Consider the following 19,344-nt stretch of genomic DNA (forward strand, 5'->3'; position numbering starts at 1 on the left):
TTTCCCAAGTCACCTTGAAGAGAGTCAACTCACATCTCCCCACCTTCTAAAAGTGTACTCTATCTCCACAGTTACTGGCTACTCTGTGTCAGAGCACCCTACATGAATCAAACTGAAGCAGTCTCATTTTGTGGAACTCACAAAGATTTATGAAGTCAGAAAGAAGGAGAATGATTCTGTATCCCAGAGGCTAGGAAGCTTCTAGGAGGAGATCTTAACAGCAGACTACAATAAATAAATGATTCAGATGAGAAATTCAGAAATAATTGTTTTGTCAAAGCATCATCTACTCACATGCAAGAATTACTAGTGTTAAAATAATGTCATGAAGATCTTTTTAAATCTCCAATTTTTTTACTTTCTGTACTTGCACAATTTGTGATTTTTTCTCTATATGTTCTAGTTTTCTTCTACGTACTAAATTTGTACGATTTAATTTCTCCGTGTAATGAAAGTAAAGTTCTACTGCACTATCAAGAGTTTTGCATTATTTGACTGTAAATAACTAAGTATGTATAAAAACTTAAAAACTTTAGCACATTTTTAGGATTACATACTACAGGAAGCCACATGGCAAATTATTAAATCCTTTATCTGTATTCTGATTCTGACAGAAATTAATTCTATCCTTATTGCTGGACAGTAGAATTACTAATCCCTAAAATTTCATAAATTGTTGAGGAATAAACTGATTAGACTGTTAGAGGCTTACAGAAGTACTTATCGTGACTAAGGGTAAAATAAACTAGCTTCATAGGAATGTTTCAACTGAGTAAACAAGAAGAGTGTATTTCTTTTCTATCAACAGAAACAAAGCATCAAGAGCACCATTAACAGTCTGTTCAAGCTATGAATGTTCAGAAAGAAACCAAGAAACACTACTTTGACATTTCTAAAGAAAATGGACTAGTGAATTTAGAAGCTGTTAAATACCAGAAATGCTGCTGCTATTTGTGAGTGAAGCTGAAATGAGGAAAACTGAATTATACTAATTTACCTTATTTAAGTAGTTGGTCTTTAGTGTCTATCAACAATAACACCAGCTAAACTAAAGATAAAAAGTATTCTCAAAAAGTTTTATTAAAAACCCTTAAGTGTAGTTGTGTGTCTCATACATTGTTTGAAAAATGTACCATTCATCATCAAAACATTCTTAATTCTGGTGTCATGTCATCTGAATTCCAACAAGTATATTGGACCCATTCCTTCTGCAATTATTATAACTGAAAGTAGTACCAAAAAAGTAAATACTTTTTGTTTAAGTACGCACAGCATTATTTCCATTTTGCATCTTATTTAATGTTAATCAGATTCTGAATGAAATTCCTAACAGACTACTGTGCATTATAAAGTCAAAGTACCACACAGAAAGCAATCACTATTTATCTTTCCATTAGTAAGAATGCCTAAGCCATGCTTTTCAACAACTAAATCGTGCTTATGTTTCTCACACAAGTAGCCTTTCAAGAATTTTTTTTAGAAGACAGTCATCTGAGTGAAGAAATTGCTGTTTGCTCTTCAGTGTTTTCACTCTTGTAATGGACTACCTCTTTTTACAAAATACAACACTTTCCATGAAGATCTCACTTCTTTACATCCGCATCAGGAAACAAAACAATCTTTTACTTACTCAGGTCTAAAAAGGATTATAAGATACTGCAAAAGACCAGGATACAGTCCTTATTTATCTCCTACACAAATTGTGTTTATATGTTCGGAACTTATAATGAAGCCTTTTACAGATTAATGTGACCTCAGGAGCTCTATTATTGTTGTTTCTAAATAAATCAATTCAGAAAACATCCTCTGGGAAGTTTGGATCAGGTTACTGCAGCATGCAAAGGTAGTCCATTTGCTGAGTCTAAAGTTCTAATATAATTTTCTAGTCAGATTCATGATTCAGCAACCGCAGTGCTCAATGCTAGTGCTGCAGCTGACAATTGCATGAGCTTGTCTAAATGCCAGAGGGAATTGTTTTCTTGCATCATTTAGCATTTTTGCCTGTTCTGCAGAGCACTGAGTCTTAATGAAACAACTTCCTTAGTATGTTACATGAAACTATTTTTCTTCTTCAGTGGAAGAAAACAAAACAGTATTTTGCAATAATTATATTGCAATGTAATTGTTTAATTTTGCCCTAACCTGCGATATATTGTTTTATTTGAGATTCTCTATAACAAGGGCAAAATAATAAACTATACATCTAATACTTGGACAAACAACAGTCCTGATTTGCTGAAGGCATAAATGCAACTTGAAAGCTTGCTTTCCTCCACTCTAAATAGAGATGTATTTCACATGTAATAAGCTCACAACAAGTATTCCAGCATTCATGCCAAATATCAAAAAAGCCATTCCCTGAAAACATAGTTTATAACCTTCCTAGGAACCTACCAGTCCTCATTTTGTTACTACAACAAACAAAAGACTGATCTGGTTCCCTTAGGGCTGAACTATCTTGCAGAACTTTAATCTTTTTGTCTTTGGATCAATAGCCTATGGCACTGCATTCAATTTGGGAGCTAGTTTGACAAATGTAATTAATTGGATGTCAAGCAATATGCTGGTTTTGTAATAACCGAAACCTTAACCTCTGGAATTAAGTCTTTCATTTTCTGTTTCACAACGGTATAATTCTTGCAAAGAAATGTCACTGCAAGTTTTTTTCGTTTGTTTGAATGTCTTAGATTACCATTATGCTTTCCCCTTGCACATTGTGCTAAGGCCATGTAAATTATTAACAAGGACTATACTGATGGTGACTTCAACCCCTCCACCTCCTTTATTTTACAAGATGTAATTGTTCTGGCAGTATCTGGACCATCTTCACTACTACCACCTACTACTGCCTACCCTGCATCCTGACAGACAACTTTCCTTTTTTGTACAATTCTTCTTGCATTACTGAGGCATCCTCACAAGACGAGATCACAGTTACCTTGTATGTGTGGAAAAAGGCTTCTGTGTGTCTTGCAAATTTTTCTTTTTTTAACATTTTATTGGCATTGCTCCCTCACAGAGACCATTCTGACATGTTTTAAGAGCACAATACCTTAGAAAACTTTGGTTTTCCATCTTCATAGTGAATCTCCACATAATTGGAAGATAACAAGTCACTGTCAAAGAAAGGAAAAATCAAGATGAGAAAAATCTAAATATTCTTTCTACTGCTGTGGGTGGGGTTGGGTTTTTTTGTTAGAATTTTCAAATTTTCAAGAATTTTTTCTTTCGTTGTATATTAGTTTAACAAAATCAAGCAGCTTGTGTCCAGTAAATGGTTTGCTGGTGCACTGGAAGTCAGCGTGTTTCAGAAGGGGGAATTTCATTCTGCAATCTAATCCCCTGTATTTTAGCTTTACAATTACATTATCAGCCTTTTAAATATGCAAAAAAAAATCCCATGGCTTTAGAACTTTGTTTGCTGCCAGTAACTGGTACTGACAAAATGTATGTTTAGTTCATTATTGTTTTCAGTTAAATTTTATATTTTATCTAGAAGTTAAACAGGGTATAGATAAGGCTGAACAAATACATACACAACTGTTCTGAAGACAAGAGCATATACTTTACCTGTAATTCACTTTCACAACCACAAGTACTCAGTTTTTTCTAAAAACAGTAACGCTGTCCCAGTTTTGGCTGGGATAGAGTTAATTTTCTTCCCAGTAGATGGTACAATGTGTTTCGGATTTAGTGGGAGAGTAATCTTGATAACACACTGATGTTTTCGTTGTTGCTAAGTAGCACTTGTCTTAAGTTAAGGATTTTTCAGTTCCTCCATGCTCTGCCAGCAAGCAAGTGTACAAGAAGCTGGGAGGGAGCATGGCCAGGACAGCTGACCCAAACTAGCCAAAGGGATATTCCATACCATAGAACATCATGCTCAATATGTAAACTGGGGGGAGTTGGCCAGGAGGGGCAGATCGCTGCTCAGGCATCAGTCAGCAGGTGGTGAGCAACTGCATTGTGCATCACTTGTCTTTTCTTGGATCTAATTTCTCTTTTTTTAATATTCCTTTTAATTACAATTAGTATTGTAATTTTTTATTATTATATTTTACTTTAGTTATTAAACTGTTCTGACCTCAACCCACAAGTTTTATTCCCCCCTGCCCTGATTCTCCTCCCCATCCCCCTGGGAGAGGGGAGGAGTGAGCAAGCAGCTGTGTGGTGCTTAGCTGCTGGCTGGGCTTAAACCACAACAGTAATGTTCTTAAAAGAAAAAACAAACAAAAAACCACTAAAAAAAACCCAACACACACAAAAAAAACCCCCAACCATACTACCCCTTTTCTTCTTTCCCTTTTTCTTCTCAGATTCTTTTCTCACTCTTATTTTTTTTCCTAACTCTGGCAAGACAAATTTCTGAAGCATAAAAATTTCCCTTACTGTATAATTTACAGTTCAAGTTTCTTTTTTAAAAATAAGATTAGCTAGCCTGTACATATCCTGGGATAACTTCCGTGTCCCGTTCACTTCTCACCCCGTTATAATCCGGCTTGCAGCATAGCAGACCAGGGAGAACAAAGCAGTTAAATATGTTAACTGGCCCCATCATATATGCAAGATAAGTATTTTACTTAATGGGATCCAGAATTCTCAGCATTTTTCAAGCCTCTAAGAGCCTGTACCCTTCCAAATAAAATAAATAAAAAAAAAATCATTAAAGGGTCTGACAGTGGTACATATATCAAAACAAAAATATTGTTGCCATGAATAAAAAACATCATCATTATAGAAGCCTGGCCTGGCAAAATAGCTCTGATGGGAATTCACGACTAAGAACAACTTAAGATAATGGGTATCTCAAACTCAGTTTAGGCTATTAGCAATCCTGGTAACACTTCAACTCCGGGACTACTGGCTCATAAAATCAATTCTTCATGCTGCGTTTATCAGGCACTACACTTATCAGAGAAGATCCTGCAGAAGTCAGTTACCAGTGATTCTCTTAAAAGTCCTTTTTCATGGAACTGAGAGACCACATTATGGCCATTCTATGCCTGCAAAACCAACACTAATAGCCATGAATAATTACGGAAGTCTCATCATTTGTCTTAACCTTCATTTTGATAGCAATATTTAATAGATATATTTTTAAAGTCCAGACTTAAAAGTAAATTCAGTTGCATAAAATCATTTTAACTTTCTCTATTTGTATCATAGTAAGCTATAAATTTTCTGCAAGAGAAAACAAATGCTTTATAAATAGTGTAAGTGCAAATGCAATGCAAACAATCACTTCTTCAATGTGGCAAGGTTTGAAGCTTCTGAAGAGTGTTACGTATCAAAGCAATTAAACTTTAGAGTGTTGATAATGTCCTTTTCTTCTCTGCATTTTTCATACTTATTATGAAGCATAAGAACTGCCATCATTGGTACTTAATAGAATGGTATAGACAAGGCTAGAGGTAACTGACACAAGTAGGAAAATGGAAAATTCTGATTAGATATAAGTTTAAAAAAATCACTGAGGATGGTTAAACACTGGAACTACACTCAACTTGAAAGGGCCTTGACCAGCTTCAGATTTTTACAGGCACTTCTGCTTCAATTCACAGAGACCATTTGGTTTCCTCAAACGAATTCCAGGATCAGCATTTATCTCCCTGTTTCAAGCTTACACTCTCACACCCCCTTTTTTGCCCTCTGCTACTAACCTTACCCGACTGATCTCAGAACTGCTTTCAATGCTATCTATCTAGTACTTTTGGCATCTCTTAAGACTTGCAGTAGGTGATTTCCCACTGTGTCTACTGACTCACAACTAACTGTAGTTTAATTACAGCATTTGTCTCTTAGATTTATCCCATTTCATGTGATGTAAGAACTGCTCAAAATTTCCTTAGTCCACCCTTTGCAGGATCTTTCCAGAGTTCTGTGCTCTTTTCTTGGATTTTGGTTGAACTTCTGTTATAACCCAGCCGTTTCCTTCATCTGCCAATTGCTTCCATTTTTTAGCTTCTCATTACTTCCAACTGCAAAGGGATACCTGATTCAGGTAGTATATACTGCATCCTACATGATAGGATATCTAACATGACATGCTTGTGATGGAATACTCCATATATAAATGTTACAATTATAAGCAAGGATGGAGCAGACAGCAGCTTTTCCAGCAGACCCTACAATTTTCTCATTGCTGACTTCCCAACGTTACTGTCCTGTGGGATCTGCTAGATACAAGGCACATCAATGAAATTCTCCATACTGAACAAATTCTCTCCAAAGAAAATTGAGGCCTGCTATTCATGATATACTTCCCAAATGTCATGCTGTAAACAAAACGCACCTTTAATTTGTGAACCACCCTTTTGCCAAATGTAACACAGTATCTGGCACCTAGAAGTTGGAGTAGAAAATCTATTATAAGGCTATTGTCTTTCACAAACCCGTTCTCATCCTACCCTGTAACAGGGTATTTAACACTAGTTTCCAATCACTATTATGTTCTTAAGCTTGTCACACATAACCACCAAAATACTGCAAGGGCATTTTTCTCTTAACATTTTGCATAGGGCAGCAAGAATTTTGAACTTTCCATTGAAAAAAATCAGTCAGCTTCTCTTTAAACTGTATGCCTCTACCTTGGTAGGTACCTGATTTTTGTCAGGTACCTTGTATCACTTATTTTTATTTCAAGTATCTGTCTGCACTAGCAAACATCCTAAAGAACACCTTACTTCCAATAATCCAGAAATCCCTCAATGTATACTGCTAACCTGAGACAACCATAATCTTACTCAGGGGAAGAGGGGGCAACAGGAGGGGGACAGTACATTTGCAGGCGTTTTCCAACATGGCTCTGCTAGTACACACAACGAGTTGCTTCTATAATAAAGCTATTCTCAGTCCTGTTCTCTATATTCATAACAAAATCAGTACAAACACATTTGTAACTGTGCTTATAAATGGTTAGTATTGAAATGTGATATTGCAGAGAGTAGTCTAGGACTGAAAAATCCAGAAAAAATGTTCCACTATTGCTGCAAAGAAAAAGACAGAATTTGGGTAATGGAGTTTATTCTATATTTTGCTAAAGCTCCAGGAATAACAACAGCTGTAAAAATAAGCATAAAACTGCTACTGCAAATTCTCTCTAGCAAAAATTTTATATGTTATTAATGCTGACAAATCTGACAAAAGACAGAAGAAATTATTTAAGGACAAGGAAAAAAACCCAAACAAACCAAAAAACACCTAACCAAAATAACTTGCAAACATTTTTTCCAACATGAAAGACAGATACACAGAGGAGCGCTGTAATTTCACCGGTAGGTGTGATGGGATCCTTTACATAAGTGGCATTAAAAAGAAAGGCCTGGAATACACCGATTAAGAGCTCATGTAGAAGCACGAGTACCTGAGGAATGAGATACAGAACTCAGGCATAAAGTAGGGAGTCTCCACATCACAAAATAATCCTCCTTGTTTCATTATAATTTACAGAATGCCTAAATTTACCTCTGAAAGGTAGCCCTGAATTTTAGAAAATACATTTGTGCCTCATCTGCACTGGACTGTGTTTTGTCACCTTTCAGTTGATTCATTTACATTTGGATTGAGCAGAAATGCACCCAGTAGAGCAAATTTGGTTTTCAGTATTACGACCACCAGAAACAGTGCAAGCTTTAATTGAAACAATTATGTAAGTCATTATCACATGAGACAAAAGCATATTTAGGCTAGTGACACATTAGTATGATGCTTTACAATGCACACATCAAATTGCAACATGCTGAACGAACGAAAAAAAATTTTAGTCTGCTGTGTCCGTTTCTATAGTTCCTCCCACCCTGCCTTGTTTGTCTCGGGTAATTGTTTTTATTAAGCTGTCCTGCACCAGCTCTTCTGAATTACATTGAGAGATGTAAAATAAGCAGCAAAGGGATATGCCATTCCTGGTAATTGCTGCCTTTGAAGACACAGACCAGCTGTTAAAGCAAGTAGCAGCTGCTTTCTGACGAACCCGCATCCACTTCCCCAGCACATATTTCACTGCTGCTGTTTTCATTAGCAGGAGAGCTGCAGTGTGAAAAGTAGCTTACCTCAGCTGGCATCTAACCTGATGAAAATAATTGATTTTGGTAGGTAAAGGCTATGAAATGACTAAAAGAGATCTCGTACACAAGTAACCAAGTTAGCTTCCAAGAACTAGTACGCAGCCTGTGGAAAATCAGACTACAGCTGAATTATCTTTCCTGCATGCTTCTTAAATTATCTTTATACTAACCTAGTACCAAGGAATATTTTTTTAAGTATTCTGAAATGATTCAAGCTCAGTACCAGTGTCTGAGCAACCTAGTTTAGTTGAATGACTTAACACCCATTAGATGTTTTATCCATTTGACAGATATAGTTTAGTAGCACATAAAGATGTGAAAAACACATTGAGACCTTGCTACAGCATTTTGTTAGATCATCAAGACACTGTCATCTAATGAAATTGCCACCTATAGCCTTGTTTCAATTACCTGTTTCAATTATACCCACAAGTTTTGTTGAATTGACTGTTCTTATGGGAATTCATTATTAAATTTCTAGTATGTATTTATAGTAGTCTTTACTTGGCTGTTGTCTTTGAAGCTGCTCTGGCAAGAGTGTCTCCAAGGAATAAATATACTACAAATATTCATTGTTGTTTTTTAAAACACAGCAAGTTTCACTACTTTTTCTGATATTACCTTGAAGGAGCTTAAAAATCAAAACATGATACTGTGGATCAAGCATCTGTGTTTACAAGCAATTAAAAGAAACAACTGATGATGCAGGTGTATAGGTTAACTTTTCCATAACTATGGAATCAAAGAAAGTCCCTCCTCACTTCTGGTATTAATACCATAATGATTCTATAACAGTAAACAGTGTACACTTACTTAAAAATCACTTCTTGTACAGTCTTGCTCTTGTTGTTTATTTTCATTTGGCTTGTCTTTCAGGTAGAGAAAAGGATGACTCAACAACAAATTTATTACAATGAAATTACCTCAGTGATATTTCAGGTATTTTTTAAGAGGTCCTCAAAAAAGAGCTCCAAAAAAGACTGACAGGAAAGCATGTTCTGAAGTTGTATAGAACAGTGCAGAAAATGCTCCAGATTCTTTTCTGGATTGGTCTGCCTCCCTCAGTGCAAGAAGCCCTGAGTCAGGTCAAGGGAGTTCAGACAACAATGTCCTGAAGCCCTCCATCTGAGAATGGAACATGCTATATCTTAACAGCTACTTCAGCAAGCATTTTGAAAGCAGGAGCTTGAAGAGTTCTTCAGAACATTAAGAACAGTATGTCACTCAGTTTCTGCCATATTTTCCTTCACCATAGCCCTGAAGAAGATACCACTTTAAAAAGGGCTATGTAAAGGATATGAAGAAATGAACAGCTAGACAATATTACAGAAGATATGTATGAGTACTGTGTCATGGAAAATGCCTCAATGTAATTTGCTATGACAGATCTTTGCTAGAAGAGAAACTTACAAAGTAAAGATTTCCTTTAAACAACTGTTCAAGTTCATTCAATAATGCATTTTTTTGTCACCTCCTTGGAAAACAGGTAGTTTTGAATTATCAGTAAGAATTTTATTAACCTGTAGTGTAAGGCTGAGGGCTGCCATCTGTCTGCCAGAATGATCTCATTCAATGGTAACCATATTTGCTAAATCTTCCTTCAGTTAAAGCAAGCTTCTTTATTTACAAAAGAAACTTGGGTTTCTTCTCCTCTTAAAAGAATTCACTGAATGTTCCACACGTTCTGTTACTTTGTGTCTAATGATAGCAGTCCAATTTAAACTAACTCTTACTATGAAGGAAAAATCCAACCAAATGTGGGTGTGGTGGGTTTTTATTGTTTTATTTCTAATACTAAAACTAGTGAAGTAAGTTTATTTGTACTTATAGAGAGCTGACTTGGCCACCTTCAGATTAGATTAATGACTCTAGCAGAGATACATTTTGGTACTCCAGCAAACTAAAAGTTTATTCTGGTTCCCTTAATCCATGCTTCCATGTTGAACTATATTGTGCAATTTTAGTTCTGTCATTGAATCAAGTTAAACTCAGTTATATAGGCTCTTAGGAGCTAGTTTGATGAACTTAATTAATCATGTCAAGCATACATAGGCTTTATACTAGCTCCAAATGCAAAGATTTCAGCCTGACTATAACAGAATCTGAGATCCCAGTAATTCACTTCAGCATAAAGATGTCACTATTAACAAGACCGGACCATCTCAGAAACAGACTGAAAAATCTACTAAATTAGAAAAATAACAGTTCTTCAGCACTGCCATGTTGCAGTGGTTACATGTGAGCAAGGAGTAAGAATATAACCTAAGAAAGGATGCATCAAGTCAGACAACTGCTTAGTAGTTGTTTGACAGCAGATACACACGTAGCAATTTTTCAGGGAGTTTTCTCAGCACCCAGTGATCTGTGACAGCAGGATTTCATAAACCAAAGTTAGTATACAATGGCCTTCAGTAGATTTCTTTTCTGTTCTTCCAATCCCTTAACTCTTGTAAATAGTTTAATATGCACAGTATCCTGTGACAAGATCTGCATTTTAATTTTTTTTTTGAGAAGGACCTCTTCTCAAACCTCCTCTTGTATTTGATACCTGTAGCTGTTACACAGGGGAAGCAATAAACATCCTCATCCTGCCACACAGAATTTTATAGCATTATCATATTGCCCCAAATGTGTATTTGCCTTGCCCTGAGCTTGCTGACCCTAACAAACCACCAAACCAATGGCTGTGGTCACATCTCAGCTGACAGACATTCAAAACCCTGTTCAGAAGGGTGTGAGATCCACACTTAATTAAATCCAGGATCAGGAGTGCACAGGATAAAGTCTTTTCATTCCACCAGTCTGACAAGAGGGCTAACATTCACAACATCAATTTCTGCATTTTAAAATACAAACAGCACGTCCTCTCAGGTTTTGGGGGTTGGCTTTTTGGGGTTTGGGGGGGGGGGGGAGGGGGGGGGAGGGTTTTTTTTGTTTTTTATTTTGTTTTTGTTTTGTTTTTTACAAATTCTTCAAGATGCCTCTTCCCAGAGGCTCCCAGATGCCATGCAGGAACATACATCCCAAGAACTCGTACATCAGCATGGGGGGGGGGGAAAAAAAAAGGTGGAATTTCAAACAAACAAGTTAGCCTGTGCTGAGTTTCTTGTAGTCTTGTTAAAATAAGTTCTGTGGTCAATGATTTTACTGATAGCCATTCTATGGAGCACAACTCTACTCATACATTGCACACCAGGCATAGGGATATTACTTAATTACTACAGGGGAATCCAAAACTTGAGTTCTTGAAAGTCAGGGACTGCAACATTAATTTCTATGGCTGCAGTTGTAAGTGCTCCCTTATAAAACATATTAGAAACAGACAGACATACACACTTTTTATTTTATAAAGATTTGCTAAAGAGAAGCAGATGAGATGAAGAAAAAATATTAAAAGGACTGATCTAGAAAGTTCTAGGAGGAATGAAAGAAGTAGCTGACAAGGAACTAGAAACACTGCTGAGAAATATTTGAGACACAAGCCCTTGGGTCAATGTCAGGACTGGTGCTGCCTCCTACTGTATTCCTGAAAGAGTGCACGAGTAAAACACTGAACAGTGCACATTAGTGAACATAAAAATGCAAATGCATACATAATATTATAAGATACAGATTTTTATCATAACCTTAGTGACAGGATGGAAAAAAATACCTGAAGAGAATTGTACTAAACACTTAAAATTACAGAAACAAGATACTAAGACAGAATTACTGACATATTGCTTTTAATTAAAGCTTCTAATTTATGGCTGAACACAGTAATTGAGAAGGAAGCTTCTTCACACCATCAGGTTTTTATAATTTTTTAAATGACAAAAGAAGGCTTTTTTAACACATTAATATGTCTTGAAAAATATATAGAGGTTTTAGTATCTGTCTCTAAGTCTTTTTGCATGTGAAATGCCCACTGAGGCAATGATAACTTTTAATAGGTTGCCTCCAGTTCTGGGTGTGGCAAATGAGGCAGTAAAGCCCTGTTACCTACAGCTGGACGCTCAAGACTGCACTTACTCACAGGAGTACACACTCATTGTTGTAAAATCCTAACACTGAGTTCTTTTTGCATCTCATCTGTAACAAATTTTTAGAAGCTGACTAGAGTTAAACTTGCCACAGTAATATTATCACATTTAATTTACACAGCTTGTGTATCTCATAGAATCCATTTAGTACCCTAAATGTTTAAGCTTTTATTTAAGAAAATGTTATAAATATTTGAAGTTTTCTTTCTGGAAAACTGTGACTAGTTCTCCCATTTCCATTAATAAAGAATTTTGAGAAAAACCAAGAATCAAATAGATTCTCAAATAACCCAGTTACTGCCCCACTGTTTTTTTAAATAATGCTAACAATGTAATCTCTGCTGGGACTATTCTCAAGTTAAATTCAGCCCTACAGAAACATACACAAAGACTACACAACAATTATAAGCTTTAAACTGATGGATAAAGTTGGCTGTAATGCTGCACTTCAAAGACTGACTGTTCACAATAGTCATATTTTAAGGTCTCAAATATTTAAGCCATGTTACAGTCAAACATGGTAGGGGTTTTTTCTCAGTTCATGCCAAAGATGCCAGATTTTTTTCATATGACCTCTTAATTGAAAAGAAAAATCCATTTTACTGGAAAGGTAGACTTCTACAGGGAAAAGAAAGAAAAGCTGAAAAATACAGGCTGGTTTTGGTGATTTCCCCCCCCCCCTTCCCCCCAGAATCCTAAATTTGGAGGGAAGTTTTCAGTAGGAAGGGACAGAAGTTTTTTGTCTTTGGTTTTTACCTTCTGTTTCTGTCCAGCTCAGGTACCTAATTCCCCATTCGTTGTATGGGCCTCAGACACCACAGTCCCAGTGGGAGAAGCCTCTAGCATGGTCCCAGCCCCCAGTGCTGAAGGTGACTCCTTATTTGGAGACTGGTGCTAGACCATTGGCTGAAAACTGCCAGACAATATACTCATCGCTCAAAAAAATAGCAAGTAGACATTTTTAATTCACAGCTTTTGGTAGTATTGCTTTCTGATGTGTTTTAGTACTACACCAAAACATAAAGACTGCTAGCTTTAAACAGGACATAAGAGTTACCTGCAGAAATACCTGGCCTTCAACAGAAGAGCAGCAGCTTAAAAGCCTTTTACAAATTGGTGGAAAACAGATCATTAAAAAGTAATTTGTTAGCACCTCACAGACATTTGTGTATTATATACATTTATGTATATAATTTATATTATACATTTATGTATATACACATTGTGTATATAATACATAAATGAAAAAAGAAATTGTTCAGATATCCTAGGATCATTGATTACTCAAATACATTGTTACAACCATTAATTGACAGTATGGAGGACAAAAATATGAATTTACTGAAATTAATGAACACTTTTAAAGGCTTTTTATATAAATTGGGTTTTAAGACAATGGTACATGTCACTTGTTGCATAGGAAATTTATCGAGTTTGGGCAATCATAGCTGAATTATAAAAAGTCTAACTTTTCAAATGCGGTTAATCGTTACCCCACTAGTACCCTATAATCTTTCATTTTTGTAGTAAGAGCATTAACTAAAAACATTATTTAATCCATTACAGATTAGAAAAAGTATTTTTTTCATTAAATTACTTCCATAATCCACATATCTGCAGTTATTATGCATTGTCATGAATTACATCACACTGACAGCCTGAAATTGGTCAAACATTTAAGTGGAATGAGGGGCAAAATGTCTGAAACTTCAGAGTAGCCCACCTTGTTAAAGTTCAAAACTAATCTTTTTTCTTGAGTCTTCTTGTCAGAAAAATCTGCCAACAATGACCTTTAGAATAACGAATTATATTTCATCTGTTTTAACACTTGTAGGCCTTGTGCAACTGAAAAGCCAATTACCCATTCAAATTCCATACAAATCTTACATTTGAATTGTCTCTGCACATTGGATTCAAGAGGTTTGATGAGCTTGTATTCCCTTCAAGCTGTTTATGCTGTTGCACTATAGCGAGATAGAAAACATCAAGTAAGAATTTATATTAATGTGCTCCAGAAACTTCCAGATTGCCACGTGTTCTTCTTACAAAATCTTGACAGTTATTAATGCAAGTGAATATCCAATTTTCTTCACCTCCTGGTTATAATACTTGCTGTAAGAAAAAGAGCAGCTGGAACATAGAAGGTAGGCAACCACACAGATTCCAACAAAGGTAAAGAAAACTTAAAACCAAAACCTGTTTTATAGGCAACAACAATCCTCTGATTTTAGCTTTATATACTCAAAGAGCTTTCCTAAAAAAGGGACAAAAGCAGAATACACACACAGAGCATTAGACATTAACTCACCTTGGAGTAACTGACACAAATATATATTCAACATATTCAAGGGTATTCCAGATTTTGAATACATATTCCACATGTGACTGGATTATTTTGGCCAATAGCACATAACAGATCAAGTCTGTGGCCCTGTTGTTGTTCTGCCTTTCCTTCTGACCAGACATTAGTAATACCAGTATGCCAACTAAAATTCATTGTAATCCAACATAGTAGCAAAAGGCAGCATTTTGCTGAACACATAAATGTAACTGAATGGGTCTTTTTCAAATCATTGTCTACCGGTATTTACAAGTTAAGATGTTACAAGTTTTATGACTTATGGTTTTAGAGTCTTATGTCAGGTCAAGAAGTAGGGCAGGTTTTTGAAGTCATTATTTTCTCGAGCAGAGCCACATCAAGAGTTAAACATTTGAGTCAAAAGCCACATAGGAAGCTAGGAGAAAACCTGATGTATAAAGAGGCAAATGGTAGGGGTACCAATAAGGCACCTGAACACCCTGCACCTTACACATAGCAGTAAGAAAATTCTCGATACCCCAAGAGCAGAACTTCTTTGCATAAGGTACACAGCAAGTGATCTTCCTCTCTTTTTGAAGTAAAAGACATTGCATTTCTTGATTGCTGATAAAGGAACCACAGTTGGAAAAAATATGTACATTTACTTTCTTTATGGACCCTTTGTTGTTATAAATAAGCAAGGACAAACAGCAGGGATGGACAATGGTTAACACTGCAAGGGTGTGGGGAATGTAAGGCTATCTGGTTTGTGATGGTATTTGGTTAACAGCAATTCAGCATAAGAGACTAGGACAGGAAAAGCAACCAACACCCAGACTCACAAACCCTAATGAACAGAAGATAAGAGTTCTGGTCTTTGTAATTATCTCTGTTAGGTCACTGACTGACAGGCCATGGAAAGAGCCACTAGGCCATGGCCTTGAAGAGGTTCAACCAGAACTTTAGAACAGATAAGAAGTGGTAAACAATGTCATCATGGGTGTCCCGGGAAAGAAAAAACTTATTACAGGATGTCTGCAGGGGCTTGTGGAAATGTGCAAACATTTTTGTGGGATGTCCAGGGGAAGCGCCAGAGGTAGGGAAGGTGAATCAGGAGAACAAGTGTGGGAAAATGGAGAGGCAGTGGCATAAAAAGGAGTCACTAGTGTAAGCTGCAAGTCAGTATTTTTTTGGCCCAGCCCCGTACCTGATCACTACAGTCTGGCCTCTGTTTTTATTGAGTCCTGCTCATACCTTCTGAGTGACTCTGCTCTCTATTCTGCATAGGTGTGATGTGCAAGCAAACTTCAGAGTCAGTCAACAACTATGAGAAGACCTGTATCTAGAAAGGCCTAAGGTCTAAGCTGGTGACAAAGAGACCTCAGGCCTAGACATGAATGTTTGATCAACTTAAAGCCTGTGTTAACATTTGAGTCTGAAAGTGGGTGTGCTTGTGAATCAGCAGAGGGCTGGTGTGCGCATTTCACTAGCAAGCTTCCAGTTCCCATCACCTGGAGAACTTTATCAGGCTGTTTGTATTCTTGTTCACCTGAGTTCTGTTCGTGTTTATACATGGTGCCCGTAAAGCCAATGTTTTTTTTCTGTGATGATCTGTGTGACCAGCCATACCCTATGTTTAGTGCCATCTTGGGAATCTGCTCAGTCTCGCTACTGGCTGGACATGCAAACAGGAACAGTGCCAAGCAGACCAAAAGGAGAAACTCCCTGTAGCTTAGAGGCCACTAGATACAGGTTCCCTTCACAAATGTCATGATTATCCCACTGGAAATTACTTTGCATGGGTCCAGCTCCAGGTCTCCTAAAACACTGCAGTCTTGCACTATGCTATAGTTCTTCCAGAGGCTAGAGAACACCCAGTTATCCTCAAGCTTTCTTTCTCCTTCCTTTCTGTGTGCCATTCTCTGCCTTCATATTAACTCACCTTTTCCCAGCCACTCAAGACTTTGTGTCACATTTTAAAAGATGGAACTGCAACAGCAGCCTAACTTCAAAATCATGCCTGGATGAAGGAAAATGTTCCCAGTTCGCCTTTACAGCAAAACATCTGATAACTAGTAGCCAAGCACCAAAATATGAGAATATAACAGTTCAGCAAATTTTATAAAGCCATATCTTGCTGCTTTGAAAAGCTATTAGATTTAATAAGCTTGCATTTTTCTCCCCAACAAAACTTTCATTACATGACAGTTAAGACCAAAGTAAGACCTCACATGGACCTCAAGACCAGAAGTACACGTTTTGTTTTGTGTTTTTTTTTAAAACAGTATGCAATTGTTTCTGTAAATTTGCTTCTCCTTTAAGTGTGCTGAAAGGCTCAAGGGCAGCAGAAGGGGTAAATAAATACACTTTTAAGCAACACTGTAGATAATCTTACCGGTCCAGAATTTAGTACCGATTTTATACTTCTACCTTATTCTTAAACTTTCTCAGTGTAAACTTTCAGTGGCAAAAAAACTTCATTACAATTTTTAGAAAAACATAGTTCCATACTTTCAGCTGGGGATATAAATAGATGTGATATAAACAACTAAACTGCCATTGACCCGTATTACAAGTCAGATCTTCTAGACCTGATGATCATGTAAAATTGTCTATCTTACTGGTAGACAGACTCTAGCCACACCTTTCAGTACAGCCAAACTGTTAGGATTCCCACCTCATTAGGAACTTCATGATTATAGTGACAACAGCATGTTTTCCAGATCATTAAAGATGAGCCATTCATACAAGTATTTACAATATTCCTACACATCAACTTGAGCAACTAAAACAACATCTGCATGACAGTTCATCAATAAGTAAAAAAATGCACAAGAAAATTTACACCTTTCAAGCACTACTGGTACTGGAATCTATCATCATTTATTTTATGATTAATTATAAAATTTTAAAGGTATGTGTGTTATGGGCATCAGCAAGGATAACAGCTACCTTGCTTTAAAAAGGCTAGATGTTATTTTGTATTAAGAAACTTGGATAACAGCATATTTTTCCACAGATCTTGGGATTTCACATGCCCTGACCTTGTACCATAAGTTAAAGACAAGAGCAGGAAAGAAAGAAACCTCAAATTGTGCACTTACTTATTCAGTGTGAGGTCAAGGATGAATTTGGAGCCAAAGGCCTCAATCTGGAAACTTGCTTGGGCCAGATGTACAGCCTGTAAACATGAACACACAGCAGTACTATACAGTTTTGCAGAACATTTAAAGTTGTCAGAAGAATCACTGAGCTTTATGTAACAAATATGACAAACACCTGTGAAAAACAAAGTTATGGAAAACACGCTTATTTTCATGAATCTCATAAGCACATGAAAAGCTTTGCCCTTGTACCAAATTCTGATTCAGAAGGATATGCGTTTTTAGAGGGTAAAGGAAGAGAGAGAAATGCTACCTGAAAAGCATGCTTTCAAATACACACTCATTTCTCACAAAAACAAGAAGAAAAAAAAAGGAAAAAAGAAGATTCACATAAATGTTATATAGTCATCTGATTATGGCAAAATACAGATAAAAGCATAAGTAATGTAGTATACTGTTCTTTTAATTATGTTACTGCATTCATTCACTTTAAAAGGCCTGAAATAATTAAAGCATTTGTAATACACACCTTCAAATAATAAAATCATAGCAAGCCTTATATTACATATTATGAAAGACTCCTTCAGAGTAATCCTTTCACAACTACAGACTTTTTACTTGGCATTATAGCCAAACCAGCACACAGAAGACTCATGCTGCTCAACATACAACACCAATAAAACAACATGAGCTTGTCTCACATAGGGAGTCAACTTTAACTTTCAGGATATTCAATTGTTTTCAGTTATATAAATTGTATTCTTTACTCTTTTCTATACTGTTGTAACTGAAGCCAAAGGCATTTAAAACATGTTCATCTGTTTTCTAGAAAAATAAGGAGAAAAGATGATCCAAGAATTTCTTTTTTAAAGACACTGTTCCAGCAGGGTGGAAAAGATTAGATCTGAATTTCATAGAACCTCTTCCCCAATAATGGTCTAATCAAATCATGCTTACTTATATACTAATTTGATACAGTATTAATAATTACATGAAGTTGGAATATTATGACTAAGCCCTTTAATCAAAAGACAAAAATACTATTTTTTATTAAACACCACAATGAATCTTCAGGTATGTCACAAAACCTATATAGTTCTAGCTAGTTTACAACATAACGACATGAAAGTTAGCCTTTACAGCCCACAAGGCCTACAATTTTATTCTCCTTTGGAAATTTTTCCACAAAGGATAAATTCTTTATGTTCCTCTTCCATTCTTGCACTACACAGAGCAGCACTGATTTTCATCTTATTTCTCATCTAAGTTACCCATCATCTTTGATAAACCCCTTCAATATAATTTTTCAAAAAAAAAAAGTTGCTATAGTGACTAAAATCAGCTGTGATGTTTCCTGTGTTAGTCAATCATTCTTTGCCCCCAGAATTATCATCTCTCTTTCAACAGGGTCACAGAGCTTTGTTGTCAAGCTTCTTTATAAAAACTGTGGAGCTACAAAATATTTTAAAGATCTTTAGTATCATTAAACAATCTCTTACCTAAATCCTGGGGGGGGGGGGGGTGTTCTATTAAAAAATATACTAACTTTAAACAAGAATTTTAAAAATAATATTCCTAGATCATATCTAAAATAATATGGAAGCAAGCCAGTATCAAGCTTTCTCTCTGTGACATTTTTTGGTAAATTAATATTAACAGTCGTCTCACCAGTTCACCAATTCACTGATAACACTGGCCTGGCAAACTCCATTTACAGCTGCTCTGAACCACCAGAGTGAAACAGTTTGAGTATAAAGACAAACAGATGCCTCAATGGAGAGAACGTCCATCATGAAAAAATCTGAGAGAATCTGCAAGGATGAAAGCCAGCATATATATTAAAAAAAAAAAGGCAT

General features: G+C 36.2%; 1 protein-coding gene across 10 annotated transcripts in view; it reads right to left on the reverse strand.

Annotated features, from left to right (window-relative positions):
- ADAM23 (ADAM metallopeptidase domain 23) overlaps window positions 1-19,344 on the reverse strand; it is an 82,599-nt gene that overhangs the window by 52,901 nt on the left and 10,354 nt on the right. For all 10 annotated transcript variants that reach the window (XM_049798598.1, XM_049798571.1, XM_049798616.1 and 7 more), the window contains exons 3-4: window positions 17,489-17,565; window positions 3,053-3,116 (exon numbers count right to left, since the gene is read on the reverse strand). In XM_049798598.1, the coding sequence (XP_049654555.1) occupies window positions 3,053-3,116; window positions 17,489-17,565 (141 nt within the window). The remainder of the gene's footprint in view (window positions 1-3,052; window positions 3,117-17,488; window positions 17,566-19,344) is intronic.

Source organism: Accipiter gentilis, chromosome 1 (assembly GCF_929443795.1).
Source record: "Accipiter gentilis chromosome 1, bAccGen1.1, whole genome shotgun sequence".
Classification (NCBI taxonomy): Eukaryota; Metazoa; Chordata; class Aves; order Accipitriformes; family Accipitridae; genus Astur; species Astur gentilis.